At 40.0% G+C, this 16,933-nt stretch overlaps 1 protein-coding gene across 1 annotated transcript in view; it reads left to right on the plus strand.

The window, feature by feature from the left end:
• Window positions 1-16,933, plus strand: part of DNAH3 (dynein axonemal heavy chain 3) — a 279,857-nt gene that overhangs the window by 50,919 nt on the left and 212,005 nt on the right. The window contains exons 17-18 of the mRNA XM_053659488.1: window positions 13,548-13,732; window positions 15,090-15,213. Of these exons, the coding sequence (XP_053515463.1) occupies window positions 13,548-13,732; window positions 15,090-15,213 (309 nt within the window). The remainder of the gene's footprint in view (window positions 1-13,547; window positions 13,733-15,089; window positions 15,214-16,933) is intronic.

Genomic DNA, 16,933 nt, shown 5'->3' on the forward strand with positions numbered 1-16,933 from the left:
TTGTACATGTGTTCTTCATACTTCTTCCCAAAAACTCTTCCCCTTTTCCCCTGAAATTCCCTCCCCTCTCCCCTCTGGTCTTTGTCAGCCTGCTGTCAATTTCAGTGTCTTTGTTTATATTTTGTTTGTTTGATTTCTTTATTGATTAGGTTCCTGTTAAAGGTGAGATCATAGAGTTTTTGTCTTTCACCACCGGGCTTATTTCACTCAGCATAATGCTTTTCACTTCCATCCATGCTGTTGCAAAGGGTAGGAACTCCATTCTTTCTGCTGCTTAGAAATCCATTGTGTAAATGTACCACATAGAGTTTTTTGGTTTTTTAATTTAATTATTGTTCCAGTACAGTTTTCTGTCTTTTATTCCCATCCCAGCCCACCCCCCCCAGTGCTCCCCACCTTCCTCCCATTTCCACCCCCCTTAGTTTTTGTCCATGTGTCCTTTATACTTGTTCCTCTGAATCCTTCCCCTTTTCCCCTGAAATTCCTTCCCCTCTCCCCTCTGGTCTCTCACAGCCTGTTCTCTATTTCAGTGTCTTTGGATATACTTTGCTTGCTTGTTTGTTTTGTTGTTTAGCTTCCTGTTAAAGATGAGATCATATGGTATTTGTCTTTCAACACCTGGCTTATTTCACTCAGCATAATGCTTTCCAGTTCCAACCATGCTGTTGCAAAGGGTAGGAGCTCCTTCTTTCTTTCTGCTGTATAGAATTCCATTGTATAAATGTACCATAGTTTTTTTATTAATATATTTTATTAATTATGCCATTACAGTTGTTCTATTTCCCCCCTTCATTCCCCTTTATCCTGCACACCCCCTCCCCCACTATTCCCCTTTAGTTTATGACCACGTGTCTCAAGTTCTTTAGATTCTATATTTCCCATACTATTCTTGCCCTCCCCCTATCTATTTTCTACCTACCATCTATGCTACTTATTTTCTGTACCTTCTCCCCCCTTCTCCTTCTCCCACTCCCCTGTTGCTAACCCTCCATGTGATCTTCATTTCTATGGTTCTGCTCCTGCTTTAGCTATCCTCTTAGTTTGCTTTTGTTTTAGGTGTGGTTGTTAATAACTGTGAGTTTGCTGTCCTTTCACTGTTCAACTTTTTTATCTTCTTTCTCTTAGGTAAGTCCCTTTATCATTAAATCAAATAAGGGCTTGGTGATGATGAACTCCTTGAATTTGGTCTTATCTGAGAAGCACTTTATCTGGCCTTCCATTCTAAATGAAAGTTTTGCTGGATAGAGTAATCTTGGTTGTAGGTCTGTAGATTTCATGACTTGGAATACCTCTTTCCAGCCCCTTCTTGCCTGTAGGGTCTCTTTTGAGAAATCCGCTGACAGTCTGATGGGAACTCCTTTGTAGGTGACTGTTCCCTTATCTCTTGCTGCTTCTAGGATTCTCTCCTTCATTCTAATCTTGGCTAATGTAATTATGATGTGCCTTGGTGTGTTCCTTCTTGGGTCCAAGTTCTTTGGGACTCTCTGAGCTTCCTGGATTTCCTGGAAGTGTATTTCCTTTGCCAGATTGGGGAAATTCTCCTTTATTATTTGTTCAAATAAGTTTTCCACTGGTGGCTGTTCCTTTCCCCCTTCTGATACCCCTATAATTCGGATGTTGGAGTGTTTAAAGATGTCCTGGAGGTTCCTAAGTCTCTTCTCACTTTTTTGAATTCTTGTTTCTTCATATTTTCCTGTTTGGCCATTATTTTCTTCCTTCTGGTTCATTCCCTTGATTTGAGTCCCAGTTTCCTCTTCATCACTATTGGTTTCCTGTGCAATTCCATTCATTTCAATTAGTTTAGCCTTCATTTGTTCCTCTAATTTGTGACTATAATCAACCAGTTCTGTAAGCATCCTGATCACCAGTGTTTTTAACTGTGCATCTGAAAGTTTTGCTATTTCTTCGTTGCTTAGATTTATGGGCTCTGGGGCTTTGAGATCTTCTTGAGCCATTTTTGGTCTATTCACGCCCGTTAATTATGAGGAGCAGAGCCTTAGGTGTTTACCAGGGCAGGGCCACTTAGGTAACTGGGTTGTGACGCTGTATGTGGGGGCGGGGACAGAGCAGGGAAATAGCGGTCCCCTCTGCTGCCTCTCGCCACTGGGGCCTGCTCGGTCCCATCGTCTCACTACCCACTCTCTCTTTGGTCTATCTGTGTACGAATGCAGGGCCACAGTCATCCCACCACCCTGCACCCTTGCTGGGTACGACAGTCGCTCACTGGGTCGTTCACCTAGTCGCTCACTGGGTCTGCCTGTTGCAACCCCACACCTGGGATTCGAGTGCCTGAGTCCCTCTGACCAAGTTTTCCTGTGCAACCCCACTCTACCAGCTGTTGGCTTCAGTCTTACCGGTCAGGCTGAAGAATTTGTTGTTATCAGACTTCTGAAAAGTTCAATTTTCTGTGTTCTGGCTGTTTTCTGTTGCTAATATTTTATTGTCTCACAACTTGGTTGTGGGAGAAAGCATAGCATATCCACCTATGCCTCTATCTTGGTGGAAGTCTCCCATAGTTTTTGAATCCATTCATTTACCGATGGGCACCTAGGTTGCTTCCAACTCAAGACTATTGTAAATTGTGCTGCTATGAACATTGGGAAGCATAGGTTCTTTTGGACTGGTGTTTCAGGGTTCTTAGGATATAATCCTAGCAGCGGAATTTCTGGGTCAAAAGGCAGATCCATTCTTAGTTTTCTGAGAAAAATTCCGGACTGTTTTCCATAGTAGTTGTACCAGTCTGCAGTCCTACTAACAGTGCAATAGGGTTCCCTTTTCTCTACAAGCTATCTAACATTTGTTCTTTGTTGCTTTGTTCATAATGGCCATTCTGAACAGTGTGAAGTGGTATCTCATTGTGGTTTTCATTTTCATCTCTCTGATAGCTAGCAATATTGAGCATCTTTTCATGTGTCTCTAGATCCTCTGTATGTCCTTCTTGGAGAAGTGTCTGTTCAAGTCCTTTGCCCACTTTTTAATCGGGTTGCTTATCTTCTTAGAGTGGAGGTGTGTAAGTTTTTTGTATATTTTGGGGATTAAACCCTTGTATGAGGTATCATTGGCAACTATGTTTTCCCATATGGTTGGTTCTCTTTTTATTTTAATACTGTTCTCTTTAGCCATGAAGAAGCTTTTTATTTTGATGAGATCCCATTTGTTTATTCTTTTCTTTATGTCCCTTGCTCTAGGGGACACATCAGAGAAAATATTCCTGCATGAACTATCTGAGATTTTTCTGCCTATGTTCTCCTCTAGGACTTCAATGGTGTCATGACTTGTATTTAAATCTTTTATCCACCTTGAATTTATATTTGTGTATGGTGCAGGCTGGTTCTCGAGTTTCATTTTTTTTGCATGTAGCTGTCCAGTTCTCTCAACACCATTTGTTGAAGAGGTTATTTTTACTCCATTTTATGTTGCTGCCCCATTTGTCAAATATTAATGGACCCATAGAGATTTGGGTTTATTTCTGGGCTCTCTGTTCTGTTCCATTGGTCTATATGCCTGTTTTTATGTTTTGATTACAGTGGTCTTGTAATACAGTTTGGTATCAGGTATTATCATCCCTCCTACTTTGTTCTTCTTTCTCAAAATTGCAGCAAATATTGGGGGTCATTTATAGTTCCATATAAATTTTTGAAGTGTTTGATCTATATCTGTGAAATATGGCATTTAGTACTTCAATAGGGACTGCACTGAATCTATAAATTTCTTTGGGTAGTATGGACATTTTGATGATATTAATTCTTCTGAGCCATGAACATGGTATATGTTTCAATTTTTTGGTGTCTTTCTTGATTTCTTTTTTCACTATTGTGTAGTTTTCTGCATACAGGTCTTTTACCTCCTTAGTTAGGTTTCTTCCTAGATATTATATTTTTCTTGTTTCTGTATCAAATGGGATCTTTTTCTTGATTTCTGCTTCTGCTGTTTCATTGTTGGTATACAATAATCCCTTTGATTTCTGGATATTGACTTTGTATCCCACTGTTTTGCCAAATTCATTTATTAGGTCAAGCAGTGTTTTGGTCGAGCCTATATGATTTTCTATGTATACTATCATGTCATCTGCAAGCAATAACAGTTTTGTTTCCTTATTTCCGATTTGGATTTCCTTTTCTTATCTGATTGCTGTGTCTGAAACTTCCAATACTGTGTTAAAAGAAGTGGTGAAAGTGGCCAGTGTTTTTTTGTTCCTGATCTTAATGGAAAAGATTTTAGTTTTCCCCATGGAGTATGATGTTGACTGTAGGTCTTTCCTATATGGCCTTTATTATATTGAGGAATGCTCCTTCTATTCCCACTTTGCTGAGTGTTTTTATCATAAACGGGTGCTGTACCTTATTAAATGCTTGTTCTGCACCTATTGATATGATCATATGATTTTTGTTTTTGCTTTTGTTTCTGTGATGTATTACATTTATTGATTTAATAATATTATACTATCCTTGCATCCCTGGGATGAATCCGACTTGGTCATCGTGTATGATCTTTTTAATGTATTGTTAAATGCTATTGGCCAATATTTTGTTGAGGATTTTAGCATCTATATTGATCAGTGATACTGGCTTGAAGTTCTCTTCCATTGTAGTGTCTTTATCTGATTTTGCAGTTAGGATGATGCTAGCTTCATAAAAAGAGTTTGAGTATCTTTCATCATTTTGGATTTTTTGGAATAGTCTGTGAAGGATAGGGGTTAGTTCTTCCTTAAATGATTTGTAGAATTCTCCTGTGAAACCATCTGGTCCAGGGATTTTGAGTGTTGGGAGTTTTTTTATTACTGCTTCAATTTCATCTGATGTTATTGGTGTGTTCAGGCTTTCTGCTTCTTCTTCATTGAGTTTGGAAGATTATATTTTTTCTAGAAATGTGTCCATTTCACCTAGGTTTTCAAATGACTTGGCATACATTTCTTCATAGTAATTTCTTACAATCCTTTGTATTTCTGTGGTGCCAGTTGTAATCTTTCCTCTTTCATTTCTGATTGCATTTACTTGGGTCCTCTCTCTTTTTTTCTTGATGAGCCTGCTTAAAGGCTTATCTTTTCAAATAACCAACTCCTGGATTCATTGATCCTTATAATTGTGATTTTAGTCTCTATGTCATTTAGTTCTGTTCTGATCTTGGTTATTTTCTTCCTTCTACTTGCTCTGGGCTGTCTTTGTTGTTGTTCCTCGAGTTCTTGCAGGCATAGGGTTAGGTTGTTTGAGATGTTTCTGTCTTCTTTAGGTAGGCCTGTATTGCTATAAACTTCCCTCTCAGGACTGCCTTCACTGTATCCCATAAGTTTTGGGTTGTTGTGAGTTCATTTTCATTTGTTTCCAGAAACTTTTTGATTTCTTCCCTGATATCATTCTTTACCCATTCGTTGTTTAATAGCATACCATTCAGTCTCCATGATTTTGGATGTTTTGGGTTTTTTTCTTTGGGTTGGTTTCCAATTTCAGTGCCTTATGGTCAGAGAAAATGCTTGGTATGATTTCAATTTTCTTGAATTTGTTGATGCTTCTTTTGTGTCCTATCATGTGTTTTATTTTTGAAAATGTTCCATGTGCATTTGAAAAGAATGTGTATTTAGCTTCTTTGGGATGAAGAGCTCTGTATATATCAATTAAGTCCATGTCATCTAGGGCACTGTTAAATGCCACAGTATCTTTGTTGATATTTTGTTTGGAAGATCTGTCCAAATTTTACAGTGGGGTGTTAAAATCCCCCACTATAATTGTGTTGCCATCAATATCTTGAAGTCCTCCAAGATTTTCTTTATGTATTTGGGTGTTCCTATGTTGGATGCATATATATTTACAATGTTTACATCTTCTAGGTGGATTCTTCCCTTGAGTATTATGAAGTGACCTTCTGGGTCTCTTTTTATGGGTTGTTTTTTTTTTATGAAGTTTATTTTGTCTGATATAAGTATTGCTACCCCGGCTTTTTCTCTCTTTTTTTCATGTCCATTTGCTTGGAAAATTTGTTTCTCGCTCTTCACTTTCAGTCTGTGTAGGTCTCTTGTTTGAGGTGAGTCTCCTGTAGGCAGCATATGTGTGAGTCATGCTTTCTTATCCATTCAGCTATTCTATGTCCATTGATTGGAGCGTGTAATCCACTTACATTTAAGGTTATTATTGATGGGTACTTATTCATTGCCATTTTTGTACCTGTGTTCCTCTCTCTCTTTTCCTTCCTTTTCTTAAGGTGGTTTCTTTAGCATCTCTCACAGAGCTGGTTTGGGGGAGGTGTATTCCTTTAGACTTCTTTTTTCTTTCCAATATGTGCTGCCAAAGTGAGCACTAGACTTCTTTTTTCCTGGAAGCCTCTTATTTGGCCTTCTATCCTGATTGAGAGCCTTTCTGGGTAAAGCAGCCTTGGTTGCAGGCCTCTGGTTCTCATTACCTGGAGTATTTCTTGCCATTGTCTTCTGGCTTGGAGTGTTTCCATTGAGAAGTAAGCTGCTACCCTTATTGGGGCTCCCTTGTATGTTACTTTCTTTTTCTCCCTTGCCGCCTTTGAGATTCTCTCTTTGTCTTGGAATTTTGCCATTTTAATTTTGATTTGTCTTAAAGTGGGCCTCTTCAGATTCTTCTTGATTGGGACTCTGTGTCTCCTGGATTTGTGTGATATTTACTCTCATCAAAATTAAGGAAGTTTTCCATCATTACTTTTTGAAACAGATTTTCTACCCTTTGCTCTTCTTCTTCTCCTTCTGGTATCTCTATTATTTGGATATAATTATGTTTCATATTTTCCTTAATCTTTATGTCATTCTTTCTGAGCCTCTTTTTCTTTTCTTGCTCTTTCTGGGTGCTTTTTTTCTCCTTTGTCCTCCAGCTCACTGATCCAGTCTTCTGCTTCATCAGTCCTAGTTTTGATTCCTTCTACTGTGTTCTTCAGCTCTGAAATTATATTCTTCATTTCCTCTTGGCCCTTGCAGATAGTTTCTATTTCCTTTTTCATGTTGACATAGTTTTGGGAGAATTAATTGTAGTTTCCCTGTAGTTTCTCGTAATTCTCTGTGAGCTCATTGAGCTTCCTGATAACCATTGCTTTGAACTCACTATCTGATAGTTGAATTGCCTCTATTTCATTTAGCATTCTTTCTGAGGCTTCCTCCTTTTCTTACATTTGGCGATTGTTTCTGTGTCTTCCCATTGTTTATGAGACTGTTCTTGTTAGGCTCAGCTTCTTAAATTTATCTGTTCTGACTCCCTGGGTTTATGATGTGAACTTCTATCGTAGAATACCTGTGAGATTTAATGGTACCATTTCCTTGATCTCCCAAGCTCACTGGTCTTGGGCTGTTGTTTATGTTTGCTCTGTGTTTGTCTTTGGGTTTTGATTTTTGTTGGATCTTTCTCTGGTGGGCCCTTCCCACCAGCTGGTTAACTGAGGGTCACTCTGTCCGCCACCTCTTGTATTTTCTTGTGCTGGTGTGGGCAGGTTGTGTTGAATCTGGTTCTTCTGTGTGTACAAGGTTTTGAGGATTCCCTCTTGCTCTTGTTCAGTTGTTTAGTTCTGGGTAATTTCTCCAGTATTTAGTTGTATTTCCAGATAGGTCCTGGATTAAGGTTATTTTGACTTTCACTTCTTCCTTCACCTTCTTCTGTTGTTCTTTGTTTGTGGTTCCTTTGTTGATTGGTTTCCTTTTTCAGCAGGAAAGAGTTCACAGCTCTTTGAGTTCACATTCTGGAGTTCACAGCTTCCAGCTACTCTTTTTTGTTATCAATTGGAGGGGAAGGCAAGTGGTTTAAGACAGCAAGAGTATATTCTATGGTAATTACAGTAGCTGCCCATAGAGAATAGATAGGAGATCCTTTGGCTATGTATACCGTTAACCGTAATATTCCACCCAACTAGCCAGTTTTTTAGAAAGGGTGGAAAGAAAATAAGACTCTTGTTGGGAAGGGAAAGATTGTGATTGGATCTAGAAAGAAGTGAGGTTGTGGGAGGTCAGATTCTGAGGTAAGGTGAGAGTAGAGGATAGAAAATCAGTATAGTGTGTGAGAGAATAGAGTTAACAACAATAGTAATAGAGTTCTGGAAACTGTAAACTGGGCTAAGATCTGGGAGGGGTGCTGTGTTATTTACAATTCTATGGAGCATCTATTATTTACAATAATAATGGAGCAACAATTATATGATAGAATCTATGCGATCTGAATAACAAGAGTGGGAAAAATAGGACCTTCAGTACTGCGCTAATGGAACACAATTGAAGTGAGAGACTGTAAAATAACAATACTCTATGAAAGAGAACAAAGCAAACAAGTCAAACAATACAATTTAACCAGCTAAGCAAGGAAGACTAAACAGAAAGAAGAGGAATACAAAAATACTAATAAAATAAAAGATGTAAGAATAATGAAAAATAATAATACAAATATGCAATAACTTGCAGGTTCTCTATAGTAGCAAAGTGAAATTTGTCTCACTGTCTCAGCTGTTGGAATGACCCCTCTTTTGGTCCAAATCTGTTCTTTTCACAGTTCCAGGTTTTTTTGTCCCACTTGTGGTAATTTTTTTTAAAAAGGGAAGGAAGAAGAGATAACAGGAGAAAGAAAGGAAGAAGGAATGAAACAAGAAAGAAGAAAAGAGGGGAAAAAGAGTTGAAAGATAAAAAATAATAAAAATAAAAAATAAAGAATTATTTTTTAAATAAAAAAACCTTTGCTGGCTTCAAACTGGCCAAACCACTTTTGCTGGTCTTCCTGGCTGCATCAGGCTGAGGGGCAATTGGTTTTGCTTTTTTCTCTTCCTGATCCACACTCAGTGAACCTTCAGCCCAGTTCCCCAGCAGCTTCTGGTGCCTCAGGTTCCATAGGTTTGGGTGCTCTCTCTCCCTGGGGCTATGAGTGTGAGCAGTGGGTGCCTCTCCCCAGGGCTTTGAATGTGGGCACCAGGTCTTCCTTACATTGCACTCTTTCTAGGGCTTTAGGTGTGGGCTCAGGGGCCTTTGGCAGTGCACACTCTTCCCAGAGTGTGCGTAGGGCTTCCAGGCCACCTCAGGAGCACTGAGCAGCTGGGTAGGGAAGAGGTTGGAGTGGCTGCTGCAGGGGAATTCCCCAAACAGCCTGTTTTTTTACTTTTTATTTTTGAGAAATTCCTCCTGCTCAAGCCTACCTTTCCTACCTCTCACACAACCCAATTCTCCAACCAGACTGGGTACTACTCCAGTCAGGGCCCATCACAGCCCAACTCTCAACTCTCCCCAGCTGGCATCCACAGACTCTGTAGGTGATCACAGCCCCTGTGTGTTTGCCACTTAGTCCTTATTCCCCTCTCTGTGACTTCAAACAACCAGGTTTCACTTGGTGGTGCTCAATCCTTGTTTGGCAGGGGAGGGAGCTGTTGACCCAGCTCTCTCCCAAGAATCCTGTGGCAGGCCCTGCAGGTGCCCGGCCTGAGGCTGCAGTCACTCTGGTCCTTGCACTGGTCTCAGGGATCTTATTGTCCTGACACACTCCCTTTACTGCCTAGTTTTTCAATGTCCTCTACAATTTTTGGTCTCCTATCTTCATATATGCTGGGGTACTGTTGGCTGTTTGCTTTGTTCCTCTGTAGATCGACTAGGTTTTTCTCCTGTGTGTAGGGGGAAGTGGAATCCACTGCCTCCTACCTCACCGCCATCTTCGATCTCCACAATACGAGTTTATTTGTTGCCCATGGGAGCTCCACATTGGTGGAGGAGACCTATTATATGCATTCAGAAACTCAATAAAAATGGTGACTTGAGAGACTTCTGCCAAGATGGAGGCATAGGTGCATACGCTGCACTTTCCCACACAACCAAGTTTAGAGACAACTAAATATTAGCAACAGAAAACACAGCCAGAACATAGAAAATTGAACTTTTCGGAAGTCTGTTAACAACAAATTCTTCGGCCGGACCGGTAAGAGGGGCGAAACCAGCAGCTGGTGAAGCAGGATAGCACAGGAAAACTCGGTCAGAGGGACTCAGGCGCACAGAATCCAGGTGCAGGGTTGGACCTAGTGAGAGACCCAGCGAGCGACCATGGGGAAACAGCCAGGGAGCAGGGCTAAAGGTTGACTGTGGTTGTGCATTGCAGTGTGGATAGACAAGCGAGGAAGTGGGTGATTGGATGAGAGCCAGCAGACCCAGCGGCAAGCGGTGGCAAAGGGCGCCGCCATTTCCCTGTTCTAACCCCGCCTCCACATACAGCGTCATAATCCAGCAACCTGGGAGTCCAAGACTCCTCTCCTCATACTTAATGGGCACGAACAGACCAAAAATGGCTCAAGAAGATCTCAAAGCCCCAGAGCCTATAAATCTAAGCAATGAAGAAATAGCAAAACTCTCAGATGCACAGTTTAAAACACTGGTGATCAGGATCCTCACAGAACTGGTTGATTATAGCCACAAATTAGACAAACATATGAAGGCAAAACTAACTGAAATGAATGGAATTGCACAGGAAACCAATAGTGATGAAGAGGAAACTGGGACTCAAATCAATGGAGTGGACCAGAAGAAAGCAAATAATGGCCAAACAGAAAAGAGTGGAGAAGCAAGAATTCAAAAAAAATGAGGAGAGTCTTAGGAACCTCCAGGACATCTTTAAACACTCCAACATCTGAATTATAGGGGTACCAGAAGGGGGAAAGGAACAGCCACCAGTGGAAAACTTATTTGAACAAATAATAAAGGAGAATTTCCCCAATCTGGCAAAGGAAATACACTTCCAGGAAATCCAGGAAGCTCAGAGAGTCCCAAAGAAGTTGGACCCAAGAAGAAACACACCAAGGCACATCATCATTACATTAGCCAAGATTAAAATGAAGGAGAGAATCCTAGAAGCAGCAAGAGATAAGGGGATAGTCACCTACAAAGGAGTTCCCATCAGACTGTCAGCGGATTTCTCAAAAGAGACCCTACAGGCAAGAAGGGGCTGGAAAGAGGTATTCCAAAAATCCAAAGACCTACAACCAAGATTGCTCTATCCAGCAAAACTTTCATTTAGAATGGAAGGACAGATAAAGTGCTTCTCAGATAAGACCAAATTCAAGGAGTTCCTCATCACCAAGTCCTTATTATATGAAATGTTAAAGGGACTTATCTAAGAAAAAGAAATTTAAAAAAAAAACATGAACAGTGAAAGAACAACAAACTCACAGTTATTAACAACCACACCTAAAACAAAAGCAAACTAAAAGGACAGCTAGATCAGGAGTGGAAACATAGAAATAAAGATCTCAAAGAGGGTTAGCAACAGGGGAGTGGGAGGAGGAGAAGGGGGGAGAAGGTACAGAAAATAAGTAGCATAGACAGTAGATAGAAAATAGATGGGGGGGCAAGAATAGTATGGGAAATATAGAATCTAAAGAACTTGAGACACACGGTAATAAACTAAAGGGGGGGTAATGGTGGGGACGGGGGGGTAGCGTGGAGGGGAATGAAGGGGGGAATAGAACAACTGTAACAGCATAATCAATAAATTTTTTTTAAAAAATGGTGACTTGACATCTTCAACATAGTTTCAAAGTCTTTCTTGAGACTTTCGAGGTCATTTAAGTGTTGAGATCCTAGACACTGGGAGTGGGGGGAAGAAAGAAAGAGCATGGGATATACAAGGACACCTTTATGTGCTGTATCTGAAAGTGATAGTCATCAGTGCCTCCCATTTCCCTCAGACTAGAACTCAATCCCATGCTTGTACATGCTGTGAACTGAATTGTGCCCTCCCAAAATTCAGTCTGAAGACCGTCTTAGTCTATCTGAGCTGCTATAACAAACTACCATAAACTGAGTGGCTTATAAACAAGAGAAATTTGTTTCTCACAGTTCTGGAGTCTGGGAAGCTTATGATCAAGGCTCTGGCAGATTTGGTGTCTGTTGAAAGCCCGCCTCCTGGTTCATAGGTGTCCTTCTCGCTGTGTACTCAAATGGCAGAAGGAGTGAGGGGGCTCTTTTATGAGGGCACTGATCATGGTCATGTGCTTATAGCCCTCAAGAACTAATAACTGCCCAAAGACCACCCCCAAATATGACATTAGGGATTGTGTTTCAATATATAAATTGTGGGGTGGGGCACAAATGTTCAATCCATAGCAAAGCATTAATGCCCAGCATGACTCTACTTGGAGACAGTACCTATAAAAGAGGTGATAAGGTTAAATGGGGTCATAGGATTGTGCCCCTTATACAAAGAGACAAAGACACCAAAACTCTCTTCCTCTCTGCCATGTGAGAACATAGTGAAAAAGCATTTGTCTGTAAGCCAGGAAGAGAGTCCTCAGTAAGAACCAAGTCAGTTAGCACCTTGGCCTTCTGCTTTGAGGCTGCAGAAGTGTAAGAAAATAAATTTCTGTTATTTAAGCTTCCAGTGACATTTTGTTATGGTAGCCCAAGCTGATTAGTAAAACACCCAATTAAAAATATGAAGGAGGTTGGGAAATAGTCTACCTCTGATTCTAAGAAGTGGAGAATACTTTGAACCCATGCAGTGCAGGAGATAATTTTTCTCTATAGAAAGTTCCTGAATTGTATAAAAAATTGATTTATAAAATCTCAGCATCATCTGCAAAGGTGTTATAATCATTTTCTCTTCAGTTTGACCTAATTAGCTTTCTTATGGAGCAGTATTCTTATATTATGAAGGACTATTGAGGACTGAAAATATTAGAGGAATGTTTTTAACTAATATATAATATCAGCATGTACTAATCAATAATAAAATTATGATAGCTATCATAGCTAACATTTTTGAGGGCTACTTAGTAGTAGACATGGATATATTGGAGATGATTTGTTCCTAATTGTACTTAAAATGCTGAGGAATGTGATTCATTAGCTTTTGTATAATTTAGAGCATATTCAAGTTATTCATATAATAATACCCTTTTTCACAATCTTGTTTTGAGGAGAAGTGGACAGTTAGATCTCATGGTCCCTTGAGTTAGATCTCAAGAAGTTGAACAGAAATTTCTCTGTGCCACCAAGTATTACCTGCAGCACATGAAGATAAGCTTGCTGGTATACTATGAGAATCGGTGATTACAGATTACTTTAGTGCTCTACTCCAGCATAAAATTTGATGAATTGCTGGTGTTAGTGGTGGTGGTATTCTTGTTTTTATTTTGGTCTAAATCTGGGTTATACTTAGGGTTTATTTGTGAAGATTACGAGGTTTGGAATCAATTGAACCAGATTCGGATCCTGGCTTTGACACCTCTACATCATGTTGCTTTGGGTAAAGTTACTCAGCCCCGCTTTCTTCCAAAATGTTGATAATAATAGTCCCTACATCTTAGAATTATGAGGATTAAATAATCTAATATTTGATTTAGGTGGGGCATGGCACCTAGTAATAGGCTTAATACATGAAAGACATTACTATCTTTAGTACTGTAATTATCCCTGAAGTGTAGTGTGAATGCGAATATCATCCATCAAAGATTTGAAGGTAGAGAAAAGTTGGAAAACATCATTCTGGTCACCAAATAGGAATCACGTTTGTTTAGCATAATAAGTCTTCTAAGAAAGTTATTTTAGAGGATGATGGTGATGATGATGGCTGGTTTTTATCCCAAAGCATTTGTAATCAGTACAGCAACATTGCAGATAAAGTCAGTGAGATTCCTGCCAACACCGAGGAGCTGGTATTACTCATTGAATTCTTAAAGAAATCCAGTGATGTCACTGTGTTCACACTCAGGAGGCAACTTAAAGATGCAGTTGAGCGACTAGAGTTCCTGATGGACTATGCAGACTTGCCCCGTAAGTCTAATGTCATATATGTACATGCAAGTGTAGATGTATATTTCTATTTTTAAGGAAAGAGTCAGGGAAAGGAGAGTCGGCAATACTACCACTGAGTGTCAAGACTGGGAGAGCTGCTTTTAAGTGCCCCCATGTATTAGAGGCACTCATCACAAGACTCTGAATCAAAAAGGAATCTGATTATGAGAACTAAAGAAGAGCCCTGGCTGGTGTAGCTCAGTGGATTGAGCACGGGCCTGTGAACCACACGATCGCGGTTCAATTCCCAGTCAGGGCACATGCCTGGGTTGCAGGCCAGTTCCCAGCAGGGGACTCACAAGAAGCAACCATACATTGATATTTTTCTCCTTCTCTCCTTCCCTTCCCCTCTAAAGATAAATAAATAAAATATTTTTTAAAAAGAAATAAGAAATATCTGGGGATTTGACATCATGTTCCTGGTGTTCCTGGGAAATTCACTTCCAAATGCAATCTTTTTATAAATGGGTAGATTTTATTAATTTGTAATCAATAAAATCCCACCTTTGAGGGCACTTTCCTTCATGCCCCTGCATATTGCTTAAAGGAAAGTGCCCAAGGTCCCTTCGAGGCTTATTAGGCCAAGGTCGAGTTTGTAAGTACCAGGTTCAGAAGAAAAACTTGATATGCTCTTTACAAGCCAAGTTTCAGAGCTGTTTTCATCTGGAAATACCTGTGAATTAGTTGGTGTTCACAATGTGGTGGGGGGTGGGGTGATGAAGGAAGAGGTATGGGCTGGGAGTGAGAAGTAGTTCTCTAACCAACCCCCACACATTTCCTGAGCTGTGCCCTTGACCATGTGAGCATACACCGGACTCTCTCACTGTGGTCTCTGTGTCCTAAACTCCAAGGGTACAGGGGAAGCCAGGAGATTGTAACTGACCAGAGCCCTAGGGTAGGTACGTCATGTGGCATTGATATTATTACTGACACTTAACCAAGAGGGAGTCTGAGACTCAAATGAGTTAAAATAGTTTAAAGATTAGAACCAGAACATCACCCTGGGTTTCTACTCTATTGCCTGGGGAAAAGTAAGAATAGAGGTGAGAGATAGAGCCTTGCAAGTTAATTTGACCTGGGTTTGATATCTGCTCTCCACATTTCAGTGGTATGAACTTGACCACTTTCTTAACTATTTCCCATCTGTAAAAACAAGGATGATAATACTGTCTACCTTCTATCCCAAGCTTTGGTAAGTGCTGGATAAATGCTGGCTGTCATTCATACATAATGGCCCTATGCATTCATTTTCTATCCCCCATGTCTGTTGACCTCTGTTCTGCTGCATGCTGACCCACTGAGTAGTGTCCTGAAGCAGACTGTCTGTGTTTTGCAGAAGAGGACATCAAATTGAACAGCACTCTGTTCCTCTGGCCAGACCAGATCGAAGATGTCTTTGAAAACAGCCGAAATCTTCTCCTTAGCAAGAGGGATCAGGCAGAGATGGACCTCATTAAAAGGTAAAGGAGGTGTCTGAGGGTGTTTCAGAAATGACACATGACTTCATAACACACCGCAGTTTCCTGGTTCTGTGTGGAACTGACTCCCACCACACCCCCAGCAATGCATGAGCAAAGGCAGAAGATAGTTGGTGAAGAAATTTCCTCTTGTTTCCCGCTGAGCGGTGTTATCTTCAAGCCTCCTTGAAGGGGATAGTAATTAGTATAAACCTTTGTTAATAAACAATGTGCCACAGCTGGGCTGTGTGCGTGCTTGTGCATGCATGAGTGTGTATCTTTACCACATACGTGGTACTTACTGATATCACTTGACATTGTCTAATCTTTCAGTAGGCCTATGCTGTCTTTGTCACTGTATTAAAATATTAGCAGGCAAACATACTTACATGTACAGATGGAATAGAACACAGTGCATAGTAAAATATCAACAATAAATAATGAAGGAATAAATAATTATTGCCACATTAGCACTGAACAGGACAAGCTGCACAATAGGAAATTTTAAAAGTATATTTTATTGATTGTTATTACAACTGTCCCAATTTTCCCTCTTTGCCCCCTCCACCCAGTACCCCACTTCTCTCCAGCAATACCCACCCTTAGTTCATGTCCATGAGTCATAAATATAAGTTCTTTGGCTTCTCCATTTTCCTGCACCATTCTTAACATCACCCAGAACATTTTGTACCTACAAATTCTGCTTCTTAATCCCTGTACTTTCCCCCATTCTCCCTCTTCCCCTCCCAGCTGAAAACCCTCCAAATGATCTCTATATCTGTGATTTTGTTCCTGTTCTAGATGTTTTCTTAATTTGTTTTTGTTTTTATTTTTTAGATTCAGTTGTTGATAGTTGTGAATTTGTTGTTATTTTAATGTTCATAGTTTTGGTCTTTTTCTTAGATAAGTTCCTTTAACATTTCATGTAATAATGGCTTGGTGATGATGAACTCTTTTAGCTTTGCCTTGTCTAGGAATAACTTTATCTACCTTTCCATTCTAAATGGAATGATAGCTTTACTGGATAGAATAATATTGGTTGTAGGTCCTTGCTTTTCATCACTTTGAACACTTCTTGCCATTCCCTTCTTGCCATCAGTTTCTTTCGAGGAATCAGCTGATAATCTCATGGGAACTTCTTTGTAGGTAACTCTGCTTTTCTCTTGCAGTTTTATTATTTTTATTCTCTTCCTTTTTTTTCCTTTTTTTGCTGTTTTATTTTTATTTTTTAATATATTTCATTAATTATGCCATTACAGTTGTTCTATTTCCCCCCTTCTTTCCCCTCCACCCTGCACACTGCCTCCCCCATTCCCCCCTTTAGTTTATGACCACATGTCTCAAGTTCTTTAGATTCTATATTTCCCATACTATTCTTGCCCTCCCCCTATCTATTTTCTACCTACCATCTATGCTACTTATTTTCTGTACCTTCTCCCACTCCCCTGTTGCTAACCCTCCACGTGATCTTCATTTCTATGGTTCTGCTCCTGATCTAGCCGTCCTCTTATTTTGCTTTTGTTTTAGGTGTGGTTGTTAATAACTGTGAGTTTGCTGTCCTTTCACTGTTCATCTTTTTTATCTTCTTTTTCTTAGGTAAGTCCCTTTATCATTAAATCAAATAAGGGCTTGGTGATGATGAACTCCTTGAACTTGACCCTATCTGAGAAGCACTTTATCTGCCCTTCCATTCTAAATGAAAGTTTTGCTGGGTAGAGCAATC

Source organism: Artibeus jamaicensis, unplaced genomic scaffold (genome assembly GCF_021234435.1).
Source record: "Artibeus jamaicensis isolate MK-2021 breed Jamaican fruit bat unplaced genomic scaffold, CSHL_Jam_final scaffold_666, whole genome shotgun sequence".
In the NCBI taxonomy this organism is placed as follows: Eukaryota; Metazoa; Chordata; class Mammalia; order Chiroptera; family Phyllostomidae; genus Artibeus; species Artibeus jamaicensis.